This window comes from Oncorhynchus gorbuscha, unplaced genomic scaffold, assembly GCF_021184085.1.
Source record: "Oncorhynchus gorbuscha isolate QuinsamMale2020 ecotype Even-year unplaced genomic scaffold, OgorEven_v1.0 Un_scaffold_868, whole genome shotgun sequence".
Classification (NCBI taxonomy): domain Eukaryota; kingdom Metazoa; phylum Chordata; class Actinopteri; order Salmoniformes; family Salmonidae; genus Oncorhynchus; species Oncorhynchus gorbuscha.
The window spans coordinates 31,046-49,049 of NW_025745852.1; the positions used below are offsets into that span (position 1 = coordinate 31,046).

Consider the following 18,004-nt stretch of genomic DNA (forward strand, 5'->3'; position numbering starts at 1 on the left):
CTCCTTTTTCTCCTCCTTTTTTTCTTTCTCCTCTTTCTCCTCCTTACCTCTCTCTCTTCTCCTCCTCTACTCCTCTTTTTTTTCTTCTCCTCCTCCTCTTTTTTTTCCTTTCTTCTCCTCCTCCTCTACTTTTTTTCTCCTCTCTTCTCCTCCTCTACTTTACTCCTCTCCTTTTTCCTCCTCCTTCCTTTTTTCTCCTTTTTTCTTCTTTTTTTCTTTTTTTTTTTTTTTCTTCTCCTCCTCTCTTTTCTCCTCTCTTCTCCTCCTCTTCTCCTCTTCTTCTTTTCCCTCTACTCCTCCCTTTCCTTTCTTCTTTTCCTCTACTCCTCTCTCTTTTCTTCTCCTCCCTCCTCCTACTTTTCTCCTTTTTTCTCCTTTTCTTTTCCTCTTTTCTTTTCTTTTCCCTCTACTCCTCTCCTTTCTTCTTCTTTTTTCCTCCTTTCTTTTTCTTTTTTTTTTTTTTTTTTCTTTTTCTCCTTTTTACTCCTTTCCTTTCTTTTCCTCTACTCCTCTCCTCTCTTTTTCTCCTCCTCTTTCCTCTTTTTCTTCTCCTCCTCTACGATTCTTTTTCTTTTTCTCCTCCTCTACTCCTTTCCCTCTTCTTTTTTCTTCTCCTCTCCTCTTTTCTTTTCCTCTACTCCTCTTTTTTTTCTTTTTCCTCCTTTTTTACTTTTTCTCCTTTTTTCCTTCTTTTCCTTTTTTCCTCCTTTTCCCTCTCTTTTTTTTTTTTTCCTCTTCTTCTTCTTTCTTTTTTCCTCCTCTTTTTTTTTTCCTTCTACTTCTCCTTTTCTCCTCCTCTTTTTTCCTTCTTTTCCTTCTACTCCTCTCCTTTCCTTTTTTCTCCTTTTTTTCTTTCTTTTTTTCTCCTCCCTTTTTCTCCTTTTTCTTCTCTTTTTCCTTCTCTTCTTTCTTCCTCTTCCTCTTTTTTCTCCTTTCTCCCTCTCTTCTCCTCCTTTCCTTTCTCTTCTCCTCCTTTTCCTTCCTTCTTCTCCTCCTTTTTCTCTTTCTCCTTTTTTCCTCTTTTCCTCTCCTCTCTTCTCCTCCTTTACTTTTCTTTTTTTTTTTCCTCCCTCTTTTCCCTCTCCTCTCTCTTCTCCTCCTCCTCTACTCCTCTCCTCTATTCTTTTCCTCTACTTTTCTCCTCTCTTCTCCTGCTCCTTTTTTCCTTTTTTTTCTTCTTTTCTCCTTTTTTCCTTCTTTTCCTTTTCTTTTCTCCTCTTTTTTTTCTCCTTTTCTCTTTTTTTTTCCTCTTTTTTCTCCTTCTTCTCCTCCTTTTTTTTTTTTTTTCTCTTTTTCTCTTTCCTCCTCTTTTCTTTCCTCTCCCTCTACTTCTCCTCCTCTTCTCCTTTTTTTTTTCTCTCTTTTTTTCTTTCTTTTCTTTCTACTCCTCTCCTCTCTTCTCCCTCCTTTTCTCCTCCTCTACTCCTCTTTTTTTTTTTCTCCTCTTTTTTTTTCTCCTCCTCTTTCTCCTTCTTTTTCTCTTTTTCCTTTCTTCTCCTTTACTCCTCTCCTCTCTTTTTTTTTTTCTTCTCCTCCTCCTCTCCTTCTTTCCTTCTACTTTCCTTCTTCTCCTCCTCCCTTCACTTCACACTCCTCCTTCTCTTCTCCTTTTTTTTCTCCTTCTTTCCTTTTTTTCTCCTTCTACTCCCTCTTCTCTTTTTTTTTCCTCTCCTCTCTTCTCCTCCTCTTTTCCTCTCCCTCTTCTTCTCCTTCTACTCCTCTCCTCTCTTCTTCTTCTCCTCTCCTCTCTTCTCCTCCTCTACTTCTCCTTCTCCTTCTTCTCCTCCTCTCTCCTCCTCTCCTCTTCTTTCTTTCCTTCTTTCTCCTTCTCTCCTCTCCTATCTTCTTCTTCTTCTAAGTGATTCTCCTCCTCACTTCTCCTCTCTTCTTCCCTCCTCCCTCTCCTCTGCTCTCTTCTCCTCCTCTCCTCCTCCTCTCTCTCTCTTCTCCTCCTCTACTCCTCTCCTCTCTTCTCCTCCTCTACTCCTCTCTCTTCTCTCTTCTCCTCCTCTCTCCTCTCCTCTCTTCTTCTCCTCCTCTCTCCTCTCCTCTCTTCTTCCTCCTCCTCCTCTCCTCTCTCCTTCTCGTGGAGAAATCTTTCTCCTCCCTCCTCCCTCTCTCCTCTCTTCTCCTCCTCTACTCCTCTCTTCTCCTCCTCTACTCCTCTCCTCTCTTCTCCTCCTCTACTCCTCTCCTCTCTTCTCCTCCTCTACTCCTCTCCTCTCTTCTCCTCTCCTCTCCTCTCTTCTCCTCTACTATCTCTGATCTCCTCTTCTTCTCCTCTCCTCTCCTCTCTTCTCCTCCTCTCCTCTCCTCTCTTCTTCTCCTCCTCTACTCCTCTCTCTTCTCTTCTCCTCTACTCCTCTCCTCTCTTCTCCTCCTCTACTCCTCTCCTCTCTTCTCCTCCTCTCTCTCTCCTCTCTTCTTCTCCTCCTCTACTCCTCTCCTCTCTTCTTCTCCTCCTCTACCCTCTCTCTCTCTTCTTCTCCTCCTCCTCTCCTCACTTCTCCTCTCTTCTCCTCCCTCCTCCTCTCTCTCCTCTCTTCTCCTCCTTTCCGACCTTCTCCTCTCTTATCCTCCTCTCCTCTCCTCTCTTCTTCTCCTTTCCTATCTTCTCTTCTCTTCTCCTCCTTTCCTATCTTCTCTTCTCCTCCTTTCCTATCTTCACCTCTCCTCTCTTCTCTTCTCTCTCTTCTCCTCTCTCTCCTCCTCCCTCCTCTCTCCTCCTCCTTTCCGATCTTCTCCTCCTTTCCTATCTTCACTTCTCCTCCCTCCTCCTCTCTCCTCCCTCCTCCTCTCTTCTCCTCCTTTCCTATCTTCACTTCTCCTCACTCCTCCTCTCTTCTCTTCTCCTCCCTCCTCCTCCTATCTTCTCCTCTCTTTCTCCTCCTCTCCTCTCCTCTTGATTTCTCATCTCCTCCTCTCAGTGCAGTCAGATTGCACAGTGGTTTGGTGGTTATGTTTTCTTCCTCTGGGGCAACAGATTATCATTAAAGAGGAGCTTGATTTGGCTTTTCCTTTAAGAGAGAGACAACATATGTGGTCTGAGTCTGGGGTTCTGGGGGTTGGTTAGACAGCAGCACACTGAACCAACACTGTGGGAAACTAATGGCAGCTACTCACAGGCTCCAAACAAAGATAGATGCAATACTACTAGTTGGTGAAATAAAATGAAAGGGAATTTGGTCAGTAAATATCGTAGGACCTAGTATGTTGTTTATAATATGTTAGTGCAGAATAAGTGATTGATAAAGTCATGAGTTGGGAGGGTCAATGCAGTAATGTCTCCTGCAGTGAACTGCTGTCTATCGTATCAACATGAGGCTACCACTGTATACTTGTGGACTGATTGAGATAACAAGTCAGATCTTGAACTATTCGTTGACGGGACAGATAGGTGAATCATTCTACGTGGAGAAATGTCATTTTTTCCCCCCGTAAATAAATGCGTATCTATGATGTCATAAATGAGTATCTATGATGTCATAAATGAGTATCTATGCTGTCATAAATGAGTATCTATGATGTCATAAATGAGTATCTATGATGTCATAAATGAGTATCTATGATGTCATAAATGAGTATCTATGATGTCATAAATGAGTATCTATGATGTCATAAATGCGTATATATGATGTCATAAATGAGTATCTATGATGTCATAAACGAGTGTCTATGATGACTATTTCAATCTGTTCCTGTAGCCACCCGTATAACCTGCATCTTTAAGTGCAGTAGGGGTAGTGATCGTGTCCCAAAGAACACCGTATTCCCTAAATAGGCCACTACTTTCGACCCTATGGGCCCTGGTGAAAAGTAGTGCACTAAAATAGGGAATAGAGTGTCCATTTGGGATGCACGTAGGACATACTCAGTGGTGGAGAAAGTATTCGATTGTCCTACTTGAGTAAAAGTAAAGATACCTTAATAGAAAATGACTCAAGTAAAATTGCAAGTCACCAAGTAAAATACTACTTGAGTAAAAGTCCAAAAGTATTTGGTTTTAAATGTACTTATTAAGTATCAAAAGTAAAATGGAATTGCTAAATATATTCTTATTAAGTATCAAATGTAAAAGTAAAAGTATAAATCATTTCAAATTCCTTTATATTAAGCAAACCAGACAGTACAATGTTCCATTTTATTTTATTGACAGATAGCCAGGGGAGCACTCCAACTCTCAGACACTCTAACACTCAGACACTCCAACTCTCAGACACTCCAACTCTCAGACACTCTAACACTCAGACACTCCAACACTCAGACACTCCAACACTCAGACACTCAGGCACTCCAACACTCCAACTCTCAGACACTCAGGCACTCCAACACTCCAACTCTCAGACACTCTAACACTCAGACACTCCAACACTCAGACACTCCAACTCTCAGACACTCCAACTCTCAGACACTCCAACACTCAGACACTCCAACACTCAGACACTCCAACACTCCAACACTCCAACACTCAGACATCATTTACCTATAGCCAGGGGAGCACTCCAACACTCAGACATCATTTACCTATAGCCAGGGGAGCACTCAAACACTCAGACATCATTTACCTATAGCCAGGGGAGCACTCAAACACTCAGACATCATTTACCTATAGCCAGGGGAGCACTCCAACACTCAGACATCATTTACCTATAGCCAGGGGAGCACTCAAACATTCCAACACTCCAACACTCAGACATCATTTACCTATAGCCAGGGGCACCCCTCCAACACTCAGACATCATTTACCTATAGCCAGGGGAGCACTCAAACATTCCAACACTCAAACACTCAGACATCATTTACCTATAGCCAGGGAGCACTCCAACACTCAGACATCATTTACCTATAGCCAGGGAGCACTCCAACACTCAGACATCATTTACCTATAGCCAGGGGAGCACTCCAACACTCAGACATCATTTACCTATAGCCAGGGGAGCACTCCAACACTCAGACATCATTTACCTATAGCCAGGGGAGCACTCCAACACTCAGACATCATTTAGCTATAGCCAGGGGCACACTCCAACACTCCAACACTCCAACACTCAGACATCATTTACAAAAAAAGCATTTGTGTTTAGTGAGTCTGCCAGATCAGAGGCAGTAGGGATGGACCAGGGATGTTCTCTTGATAAGTGTATAAAATTGGACCATTTTTCTTTCAAAATGTAACAAGTACTTTTGGGTGTCAGGGGAAAATGTAAGGAGTCAAAAAAGTAGTTTATTTTCTTTAGGAATGTAGTGAAGTAAAAGTAAAAGTTGCCAAAAATATAAATAGGAAAGTAAAAGTACAAATACCTCATAAAACTACTTAAGTAGTACTTTAAAGTATTTTTAAGTACTTTACACCACTGCTGGTGCCAGTCATGATGTGGTAGTCACCTCAGATATAGTCTCGGTAAATACCCGGAGAGAAAACACATTACATTCTTCTATGATAGAATTCCAACCAAAGTCAATTCAGAACCACAAAGGATCAAAGGCCTGTGGCTCTTTACAGATAAACAGGAGATCGGATGGCAAAGCGACCCGGAGTAACAGTGACAGTATTAGAGAACATTATATTTTCCCTGGAACAATCAAGATTCAATAGTGTGCTGGAATTTCATCCTGGTTCGTTGCCACAACGTCAAACAAGACAAATCGAAAACTAGATTCGACTTGATTCAAGAAGCCAATCGAGAAATAAATAAAAGCCCGTGGGCCAATCCCACTGTGTCAATATGAAGGAATCATGTTTTGAGTCCCAAATTTAACCTTATTCCCTATATAGTGCCCTACTGAAGACCAGGGCCTATAGGGCTGCAGTTAGACATATTTCACTATGTAGGGAATAGGGTGCTATTGGGGACACGCCCCATGTTATTAAAGCCAGCCTCACCTCTGCAGATGGGGACAGGGAAGTCCCAGACGGCCATATTGCCTGTGTTGAGGACACAGGTAAGGAGGGGGTGACCATCCAACAGGTAGCCCGTCACACACCTGTAGCGGATCGTGTTCCCGATGTTGAACTGTGTTCCGTTTAGGATGCCTTTAGGTGGAACACCAGGGTTCCCACAGGCGCTGCTCCTTAACTCTGGAACACAGGACAGAGGGAATGTTACCACAGACACTACTCCTTAACTCTAGAACACAGACAGAATGTTACCACAGACACTACTCCTTAACTCTGGAACACAGACAGAATGTTACCACAGACACTACTCCTTAACTCTGGAACACAGACAGAATGTTACCACAGAACACTACTGGAACACAGACTTAACTCTGGAACACAGACAGAATGTTACCACAGACACTACTCCTTAACTCTGGAACACAGACAGAATGTTACCACAGACACTACTCCTTAACTCTGGAACACAGGACAGAATGTTACCACAGACACTACTCCTTAACTCTGGAACACAGACAGAATGTTACCACAGACACTACTCCTTAACTCTGGAATACAGGACAGAGGGAATGTTACCACAGACACTACTCCTTTAATCTGGAACACTGGACAGATGTCATGTTTTGTCTTATTTTGTCTTGTCATTTTGCTTTTCCCTCTGTTCGTTTTCCCCCTGCTGGTCTTTTTAGGTTCGTTCCCCTCTTTCTCTCTTCCTCCCTCTCTCTCTTCTCTCTATCGCTCCGTTCCTGCTCCCAGCTGTTCCTATTCCCCTAATCAATCATTTAGTCTTCCCACACCTGTTCCCTATCTTTCCCCCTGATTAGAGTCCCTATTTCTCCCCTTGTTTTCCGTTTCTGCCCTGTCGGATCCTTGTCTATTGTTCACCGTGCTGTGTCTGTGTATCGCCCTGTCGTGTCGTGTTTCCCTCAGATGCTGCGTGGTGAGCAGGTGTCTGAGTCTGCTACGTTCAAGTGCCTTCCCGAGGCAACCTGCAGTTCTTGATCGAGTCTCCAGTCTGTTCTCGTCATTACGAGTGGAATTATGTCTTATGATTGTAAATTTACTTTACTGGATTAAAGACTCTGTTTTCGCCAAGTCGCTTTTGGGTCCTCATTCACCTGCATGACAGAAGGATCCGACCAAAGAATGGACCCAGCGACTACAGACGCTCGTAACACTGCCGTCGAGATCCAAGGAGCCATGCTCGGCAGACACGAGCAGGAATTGTCTGCTGCTCGCCATGCCGTGGAGAACCTGGCCGCTCAGGTTTCCGACCTCTCTGGACAGTTCCAGAGTCTTCGTCTCGTGCCACCTGTTACTTCCTGGCCTGCCGAGCCTCCGGAACCTAGGGTTAATAACCCACCTTGCTACTCCGGGCAGCCCACGGAGTGCCGCTCCTTTCTCACCCAGTGTGATATTGTGTTCTCTCTCCAACCCAACACATACTCTAGAGAGAGAGCTCGGGTTGCTTACGTCATTTCACTCCTTACTGGCCGGGCTCGAGAGTGGGGCACAGCTATCTGGGAGGCAAGGGCTGATTGTTCAAACAATTACCAGAACTTTAAAGAGGAGATGATTCGGGTTTTTGACCGTTCAGTTTTTGGTAGGGAGGCTTCTAGGGCCCTGGCTTCCCTATGCCAAGGTGATCGATCCATAACGGATTACTCTATAGAGTTTCGCACTCTTGCTGCCTCTAGTGACTGGAACGAGCCGGCGCTGCTCGCTCGTTTTCTGGAGGGACTCCACGCAGTGGTCAAAGATGAGATTCTCTCTCGGGAGGTTCCTTCCAGTGTGGACTCTTTGATTGCTCTCGCCATCCGCATAGAACGACGGGTAGATCTTCGTCACCAAGCTCGTGGAAGAGAGCTCGCGTCAACGGTGTTTCCCTGCTCCGCATCGCAACCATCTCCCTCCTCTGGCTCAGAGACTGAGCCCATGCAGCTGGGAGGTATTCGCATCTCGACTAAGGAGAGGGAACGGAGGATCACCAACCGCCTGTGCCTCTATTGCGGATTTGATGGACATTTTGTCAATTCATGTCCAGTAAAAGGCCAGAGCTCATCAGTAAGCGGAGGGCTACTGGTGAGCGCTACTACTCAGGTCTCTTCATCTAGATCCTGTACTACTATGTCGGTCCATCTACGCTGGACCGGTTCGGGTGCTACATGCAGTGCCTTGATTGACTCTGGGGCTGAGGGTTGTTTCATGGACGAAGCATGGGCTCAGAAACATGACATTCCTTTCAGACAGTTAGACAAGCCTACGCCCATGTTTGCCTTAGATGGTAGTCATCTTCCCAGTATCAGATTTGAGACACTACCTTTAACTCTCACAGTATCTGGTAACCACAGTGAGACTATTTCTTTTTTGATTTTTCGTTCACCTTTTACACCTGTTGTTTTGGGTCATCCCTGGCTAGTATGTCATAATCCTTCTATTAATTGGTCTAGTAATTCTATCCTATCCTGGAACGTTTCTTGTCATGTGAAGTGTTTAATGTCTGCCATCCCTCCCATTTCTTCTGTCCCCACTTCTCAGGAGGAACCTGGCGATTTGACAGGAGTGCCGGAGGAATATCATGATCTGCGCACGGTCTTCAGTCGGTCCCGAGCCAACTCCCTTCCTCCTCACCGGTCGTATGATTGTAGTATTGATCTCCTTCCGGGGACCACTCCTCCTCGGGGTAGACTATACTCTCTGTCGGCTCCCGAACGTAAGGCTCTCGAGGATTATTTATCTGTGTCTCTTGACGCCGGTACCATAGTGCCTTCTTCCTCTCCGGCCGGGGCGGGGTTCTTTTTGTTAAGAAGAAGGACGGTACTCTGCGCCCCTGCGTGGATTATCGAGGGCTGAATGACATAACGGTTAAGAATCGTTATCCGCTTCCCCTTATGTCATCAGCCTTCGAGATTCTGCAGGGAGCCAGGTGCTTTACTAAGTTGGACCTTCGTAACGCTTACCATCTCGTGCGCATCAGAGAGGGGGACGAGTGGAAAACGGCGTTTAACACTCCGTTAGGGCATTTTGAGTACCGGGTTCTGCCGTTTGGTCTCGCCAATGCGCCAGCTGTTTTTCAGGCATTAGTTAATGATGTTCTGAGAGACATGCTGAACATCTTTGTTTTTGTCTATCTTGACGATATCCTGATTTTTTCACCGTCACTCGAGATTCATGTTCAGCACGTTCGACGTGTTCTACAGCGCCTTTTAGAGAATTGTCTCTACGTAAAGGCTGAGAAGTGCTCTTTTCATGTCTCCTCCGTTACTTTTCTCGGTTCCGTTATTTCCGCTGAAGGCATTCAGATGGATTCCGCTAAGGTCCAAGCTGTCAGTGATTGGCCCGTTCCAAGGTCACGTGTCGAGTTGCAGCGCTTTCTAGGTTTCGGTAATTTCTATCGGCGTTTCATTCGTAATTTCGGTCAAGTTGCTGCCCCTCTCACAGCTCTTACTTCTGTCAAGACGTGTTTTAAGTGGTCCGGTTCCGCCCAGGGAGCTTTTGATCTTCTAAAAGAACGTTTTACGTCCGCTCCTATCCTCGTTACTCCTGACGTCACTAGACAATTCATTGTCGAGGTTGACGCTTCAGAGGTAGGCGTGGGAGCCATTCTATCCCAGCGCTTCCAGTCTGACGATAAGGTTCATCCTTGCGCTTATTTTTCTCATCGCCTGTCGCCATCTGAACGCAACTATGATGTGGGTAACCGCGAACTGCTCGCCATCCGCTTAGCCCTAGGCGAATGGCGACAGTGGTTGGAGGGGGCGACCGTTCCTTTTGTCGTTTGGACAGACCATAAGAACCTTGAGTACATCCGTTCTGCCAAACGACTTAATGCCCGTCAAGCTCGTTGGGCGTTGTTTTTCGCTCGTTTCGAGTTTGTGATTTCTTACCGTCCGGGTAGCAAAAACACCAAGCCTGATGCCTTATCCCGTCTGTTTAGTTCTTCTGTGGCTTCTACTGATCCCGAGGGGATTCTTCCTTATGGGCGTGTTGTCGGGTTGACAGTCTGGGGAATTGAAAGACAGGTTAAGCAAGCACTCACGCACACTGCGTCGCCGCGCGCTTGTCCTAGTAACCTCCTTTTCGTTCCTGTTTCCACTCGTCTGGCTGTTCTTCAGTGGGCTCACTCTGCCAAGTTAGCTGGTCATCCCGGTGTTCGAGGCACTCTTGCGTCTATTCGCCAGCGCTTTTGGTGGCCGACTCAGGAGCGTGACACGCGCCGTTTCGTGGCTGCTTGTTCGGACTGCGCGCAGACTAAGTCGGGTAACTCTCCTCCTGCCGGTCGTCTCAGACCGCTCCCCATTCCTTCTCGACCATGGTCTCACATCGCCCTAGACTTCATTACCGGTCTGCCTTTGTCTGCGGGGAAGACTGTGATTCTTACGGTTGTCGATAGGTTCTCTAAGGCGGCACATTTCATTCCCTCGCTAAACTTCCTTCCGCTAAGGAGACGGCACAAATCATCATCGAGAATGTGTTCAGAATTCATGGCCTCCCGTTAGACGCCGTTTCAGACAGAGGCCCGCAATTCACGTCACAGTTTTGGAGGGAGTTCTGTCGTTTGATTGGTGCGTCCGTCAGTCTCTCTTCCGGGTTTCATCCCCAGTCTAACGGTCAAGCAGAGAGGGCCAATCAGACGATTGGTCGCATACTACGCAGCCTTTCTTTCAGAAACCCTGCGTCTTGGGCAGAACAGCTCCCCTGGGCAGAATACGCTCACAACTCGCTTCCTTCGTCTGCTACCGGGTTATCTCCGTTTCAGAGTAGTCTGGGTTACCAGCCTCCTCTGTTCTCATCCCAGCTTGCCGAGTCCAGCGTTCCCTCCGCTCAAGCGTTTGTCCAACGTTGTGAGCGCACCTGGAGGAGGGTGAGGTCTGCACTTTGCCGTTACAGGGCACAGACTGTGAGAGCCGCCAATAAACGTAGGATTAAGACTCCAAGGTATTGTTGCGGCCAGAGAGTGTGGCTTTCCACTCGCAACCTTCCTCTTACGACAGCTTCTCGTAAGTTGACTCCGCGGTTCATTGGTCCGTTCCGTGTCTCCCAGGTCGTCAATCCTGTCGCTGTGCGACTGCTTCTTCCACGACATCTTCGTCGCGTCCATCCTGTCTTCCATGTCTCCTGTGTCAAGCCCTTTCTTCGCACCCCCGTTCGTCTTCCCTCCCCCCCTCCCGTCCTTGTCGAGAGCGCACCTATTTACAAGGTACGTAGGATCATGGACATGCGTTCTCGGGGACGGGGTCACCAATACTTAGTGGATTGGGAGGGTTACGGTCCTGAGGAGAGGAGTTGGGTTCCGTCTCGGGACGTGCTGGACCGTTCACTTATTGATGATTTCCTCCGTTGCCGCCAGGATTCCTCCTCGAGTGCGCCAGGAGGCGCTCGGTGAGTGGGGGGGTACTGTCATGTTTTGTCTTATTTTGTCTTGTCATTTTGCTTTTCCCTCTGTTCGTTTTCCCCCTGCTGGTCTTTTTAGGTTCGTTCCCCTCTTTCTCTCTTCCTCCCTCTCTCTCTTCTCTCTATTGCTCCGTTCCTGCTCCCAGCTGTTCCTATTCCCCTAATCAATCATTTAGTCTTCCCACACCTGTTCCCTATCTTTCCCCTGATTAGAGTCCCTATTTCTCCCCTTGTTTTCCGTTTCTGCCCTGTCGGATCCTTGTCTATTGTTCACCGTGCTGTGTCTGTGTATCGCCCTGTCGTGTCGTGTTTCCCTCAGATGCTGCGTGGTGAGCAGGTGTCTGAGTCTGCTACGTTCAAGTGCCTTCCCGAGGCAACCTGCAGTTCTTGATCGAGTCTCCAGTCTGTTCTCGTCATTACGAGTGGAATTATGTCTTATGATTGTAAATTTACTTTACTGGATTAAAGACTCTGTTTTCGCCAAGTCGCTTTTGGGTCCTCATTCACCTGCATGACAACAGAGGGAATGTTACCACAGACACTACTCCTTAACTCTGGAACACAGACAGAATGTTACCACAGACACTACTCCTTAACTCTGGAACACAGGACAGAATGTTACCACAGACACTACTCCTTAACTCTGGAACACAGACAGAATGTTACCACAGACACTACTCCTTAACTCTGGAACACAGACAGAATGTTACCACAGACACTACTCCTTAACTCTGGAACACAGACAGAATGTTACCACAGACACTACTCCTTAACTCTGGAACACAGGACAGAGGGAATGTTACCACAGACACTACTCCTTAACTCTGGAACACAGACAGAATGTTACCACAGACACTACTCCTTAACTCTGGAACACAGACAGAATGTTACCACAGACACTACTCCTTAACTCTGGAACACAGACAGAATGTTACCACAGACACTACTCCTTAACTCTGGAACACAGACAGAATGTTACCACAGACACTACTCCTTAACTCTGGAACACAGACAGAATGTTACCACAGACAGTACTCCTTAACTCTGGAACACAGACAGAGGGAATGTTACCACAGACACTACTCCTTAACTCTGGAACACAGACAGAGAGAATGTTACCACAGACACTACTCCTTAACTCTGGAACACAGACAGAATGTTACCACAGACACTACTCCTTAACTCTGGAACACAGACAGAATGTTACCACAGACACTACTCCTTAACTCTGGAACACAGGACAGAGGGAATGTCACCACAGACACTACTCCTTAACTCTGGAACACAGGACAGAGGGAATGTTACCACAGACACTACTCCTTAACTCTGGAACACAGACAGAGAGAATGTTACCACAGACACTACTCCTTAACTCTGGAACACAGACAGAATGTTACCACAGACACTACTCCTTAACTCTGGAACACAGGACAGAGGGAATGTTACCACAGACACTACTCCTTAACTCTGGAACACAGACAGAATGTTACCACAGACACTACTCCTTAACTCTGGAACACAGACAGAATGTTACCACAGACACTACTCCTTAACTCTGGAACACAGGACAGAGGGAATGTTACCACAGACACTACTCCTTAACTCTGGAACACAGGACAGAGGGAATGTTACCACAGACACTACTCCTTAACTCTGGAACACAGGACAGAGGGAATGTTACCACAGAACACTACTCCTTAACTCTGGAACACAGACAGAATGTTACCATAGACACTACTCCTTAACTCTGGAACACAGACAGAATGTTACCACAGACACTACTCCTTAACTCTGGAACACAGACAGAATGTTACCACAGACACTACTCCTTAACTCTGGAACACAGACAGAATGTTACCACAGACACTGCTCCTTAACTCTGGAACACAGGACAGAATGTTACCACAGACACTACTCCTTAACTCTGGAACACAGACAGAATGTTACCACAGACACTACTCCTTAACTCTGGAACACAGACAGAATGTTACCACAAACACTACTCCTTAACTCTGGAACACAGGACAGAGGGAATGTTACCACAGACACTACTCCTTAACTCTGGAACACAGACAGAATGTTACCACAGACACTACTCCTTAACTCTGGAAGACAGACAGAGAGAATGTCACTAAATCCACTTCAATCAGTGTAGGTGAAGGGGAGGAGACAGGTTAAAGAAGGATTTGTGGTGAACGAGCAAGACAAAATATTTAATAGCCTTTGAACGGGGTATGTTAGTATATGCCATGCGCACCAGTTGGTGTCAAGAACTGAAACGCTGCTGGGTTTTTCACGCTCAATAGTTTCCTGTGTGTATGACGAATGGTCCACCACCCAAAGGGCATCCAGCCAACTGGACACAACTGTATTTGTATTTATTATGGATCCCCATTAGTTCCTGTCAAGGCAGCAGCTACTCTTCCTGGGGTTTATTATGGATCCCCATTAGTTCCTGCCAAGGCAGCAGCTACTCTTCCTGGGGTTTATTATGGATCCCCATTAGTTCCTGCCAAGGCAGCAGCTACTATTCCTGGGGTTTATTATGGATCCCCATTAGTTCCTGCCAAGGCAGCAGCTACTATTCCTGGGGTTTATTATGGATCCCCATTAGTTCCTGCCAAGGCAGCAGCTACTATTCCTGGGGTTTATTATGGATCCCCATTAGTTCCTGTCAAGACATCAGCTACTATTCCTGGGGTTTATTATGGATCCCCATTAGTTCCTGTCAAGACATCAGCTACAATTCCTGGGGTTTATTATGGATCCCCATTAGTTCCTGTCAAGGCAGCAGCTACTATTCCTGGGGTTTATTATGGATCCCCATTAGTTCCTGCCAAGGCAGCAGCTACTATTCCTGGGGTTTATTATGGATCCCCATTAGTTCCTGTCAAGACATCAGCTACTATTCCTGGGGTTTATATTTATGGATCCCCATTAGTTCCTGTCAAGGCAGCAGCTACTATTCCTGGGGTTTATTATGGACCCCCATTAGTTCCTGCCAAGGCATCAGCTACTCTTCCTGGGGTTTATTATGGATCCCCATTAGTTCCTGTCAAGGCAGCAGCTACTATTCCTGGGGTTTATTATGGACCCCCATTAGTTCCTGCCAAGGCATCAGCTACTCTTCCTGGGGTTTATTATGGATCCCCATTAGTTCCTGCCAAGGCAGCATCTACTCTTCCTGGGGTTTATTATGGATAATAATAATAATATATGCCATTTAGCAGACTTACAGTCATGTGTTACAGTCATGTGTGCATACATTCTACGTATGGGTGGTCCCGGGGATCGAACCCACTACCCTGGCGTTACAAGCGCCATGCTCTACCAACTGAGCTACTCTTCCTGGGGTTTATTATGGATCCTCATTAGTTCCTGCCAAGGCAGCAGCTACTCTTCCTGGGGTTTATTATGGATCCCCATTAGTTCCTGCCAAGACAGCAGCTACTCTTCCTGGGGTTTATTATGGATCGCCATTAGTTCCTGCCAAGACAGCAGCTACTCTTCCTGGGGTTTATTATGGATCGCCATTAGTTCCTGCCAAGGCAGCCAGCTACTCTTCCTGGGATCCAGCTAAATTAAGGCAGTTATACAATTATACAGCAATACATTCATAACATTTTTCATAAAACATTAGGTGTGTGCCCTCAGGCCCATACTCCACTACCACATACCACAAAACCCATGTGTATGTGTGTGTATAGTGGGTATGTTATCGTGTGTGTATAGTGGGGATGTTATCGTGTGTGTATAGTGGGTATGTTATCGTGTGTGTATAGTGGGTATGTTATCGTGTGTGTATAGTGGGTATGTTATCGTGTGTGTATAGTGGGTATGTTGTCGTGTGTGTATAGTGGGTATGTTATTGTGTGTGTATAGTGGGTATGTTATCGTGTGTGTATAGTGGGTATGTTATCGTGTGTGTATAGTGGGTATGTTATCGTGTGTGTATAGTGGGTATGTTATCGTGTGTGTATAGTGGGGATGTTATCGTGTGTGTATAGTGGGTATGTTATCGTGTGTGTATAGTGGGTATGTTATCGTGTGTGTATAGTGGGTATGTTATCGTGTGTGTATAGTGGGTATGTTATCGTGTGTGTATAGTGGGTATGTTATCGTGTGTGTATAGTGGATATGTTATCGTGTGTGTATAGTGGGTATGTTATCGTGTGTGTATAGTGGGTATGTTATCGTGTGTGTATAGTGGATATGTTATCGTGTGTGTGTCTTAGCCTATGTTTGTGTCTCTTCACAGTCCCCGCTGTTCCATAAGGTGTATTTTCATCTGTTTTTTAAATATGATGTGGAATAGAGTTCCATGTAGTCATGGCTCTATGTAGTACTGTGGAATAGAGTTCCATGTAGTCATGGCTCTATGTGGTACTGTGGAATAGAGTTCCATGTAGTCATGGCTCTATGTAGTACTGTGGAGTAGAGTTCCATGTAGTCATGGCTCTATGTAGTACTGTGGAATAGAGTTCCATGTAGTCATGGCTCTATGTAGTACTGTGGAGTAGAGTTCCATGTAGTCATGGCTCTATGTAGTACTGTGGAGTAGAGTTCCATGTAGTCATGGCTCTATGTAGTACTGTGGAATAGAGTTCCATGTAGTCATGGCTCTATGTAGTACTGTGGAATAGAGTTCCATGTAGTCATGGCTCTATGTAGTACTGTGGAATAGAGTTCCATGTAGTCATGGCTCTATGGAGTACTGTGGAATAGAGTTCCATGTAGTCATGGCTCTATGTAGTACTGTGGAATGGAGTTCCATGTAGTCATGGCTCTATGTGGTACTGTGTACCTCCCATAGTCTGTTCTGGACTTGAGGACTGTGAAGGGACCTCTGGTGGCATGTCTTGTGGGGTATGCATGGGGTGTCTGAGCTGCGTGGTAGTCATTTAAACAGACAGCTCGGTGCTTTCAACATGTCAATACCTCTCACAAATACAAGTAGTGATGAAGTCAATCTCTCCTCCACTTTGAGCCAGGAGAGATTGACATGCAGACCGAGGCTCTGCATCTGTCCTCGTGCTCCTAGACCTTAGTGCTTATGACATCATCGATCACCACATTCTTTTGGAGAGATTGGAAACCCTAATTGGTCTACACGGACAAGTTCTGGCCTGGTTAAGATAGTTCTGGCCTGGTTGATATAGTTCTGGCCTGGTTTAGATCTTATCTGTCGGAAAGATATCAGTTTGTCTCTGTGGATGGTTTGTCTTCTGACAAATCAATTGTAAGTTTCGGTGTTCCTCAAGGTTCCGTTTTAGGACCACTATTGTTTTCACTAAATATTCTACCTCTTGGTGATGTCATTCGGAAACATAATGTTAACTTTCACTGCTATGCGGACGACACACAGCTGTACATTTCAATGAAACATGGTGAAGCCACAAAATTGCCCTCCCTGGAAGCCTGTGTTTCAGACAAGGAAGTGGATGGCAGCAAATGTTTTACTTTTAAACTCGGACAAAACAGAGATGCTAGTTCTAAGGTCCCAAGAAACAAAGAGATCTTCCGTTGGATCTGACAATTAATCTTGATGGTTGTAAAGTCGTCTCAAATAAAACTGTGAAGGACCCCAGTGTTACTCTGGACCCTGATCTCTCTTTTGACGAACAGATCAAGAATGTTTCAAGGACAGGTTTTTTCCATCTACGTAACATTGCAAAAATCTATTTTTTTTGCCACAAAATGATGCATAAAAGCTTATCCATGCTACTGCCTACTGACTACTGCCATGCTCTACTTTCCAGTTACCCGGATAAAGTACTAACTAAACTTCAGTTAGTGCTGAACACGGCTGCTAGAATCTTGACTAGAACCAACATTTGTTTTTCATATTACTCCAGTGCTAGCCTCTCTACACTTGCTTTCTGTTAAGGCTAGGGTTGATTTCAAGGTTTTACTGCTAACCTACAACTCATTACATGGGCTTGCTCCTTCCTATCTTTCAAATTTGGTCCTGCCGTACATACCTACACGTACGCTACGGTCACAAGACGCAGGCCTCCTTGCTGTCCCTAGAATTTCTAAGCAAACAGCTGGAGGTAGGGCTTTTCTCCCATAGACCTCAATTTTTATGGAACGGTCTGCCTACCCATGTGAGAGACGCAGACTCTGTCTCGACCTTTAAGTCTTTATTGAAGACTCATCTTCTTCAGTAGGTCCTATGATTGAGTGTAGTCTGGCCCAGGGATGCGAAGGTGAACCTAAAGGCACTGGAGCGATGAACTGCCCTTGCTGTCTCTGCCTGGCTGGTTCCCCTCTCTCCACTGGGTTTCTCTGCCTCTCACCCTTTTACAGGGGCTGAGTCACTGGCTTACTGGTGTTCTTCCATGCCTTCCCTAGGAGGGGTGTGTCCCTTGAGTGGGTTGAGTCACTGGCTTACTGGTGTTCTTCCATGCCTTCCCTAGGAGGGGTGTATCCCTTGAGTGGGTTGAGTCACTGGCTTACTGGTGTTCTTCCATGCCTTCCCTAGGAGGGGTGTATCCCTTGAGTGGGCTGAGTCACTGGCTTACTGGTGTTCTTCCATGCCTTCCCTAGGAGGGGTGTGTCACTTGAGTGGGTTGAGTCACTGGCTTACTGGTGTTCTTCCATGCCTTCCCTAGGAGGGGTGTATCCCTTGAGTGGGTTGAGTCACTGGCTTACTGGTGTTCTTCCATGCCTTCCCTAGGAGGGGTGTGTCCCTTGAGTGGGCTGAGTCAC

At 45.9% G+C, this 18,004-nt stretch overlaps 1 protein-coding gene across 1 annotated transcript in view; it reads right to left on the reverse strand.

Moving 5' to 3' along the window:
- Positions 1–5,884: 5,884 nt before the first annotated feature.
- Positions 5,885–18,004, reverse strand: part of LOC124020642 (CUB and sushi domain-containing protein 3-like) — a gene marked incomplete at its 3' end in the record, with an annotated part of 113,755 nt that continues 101,635 nt past the window's right edge. The window contains exon 4 of the mRNA XM_046335884.1: positions 5,885–6,079. Coding sequence (XP_046191840.1) covers positions 5,885–6,079 — 195 coding nt within the window. The remainder of the gene's footprint in view (positions 6,080–18,004) is intronic.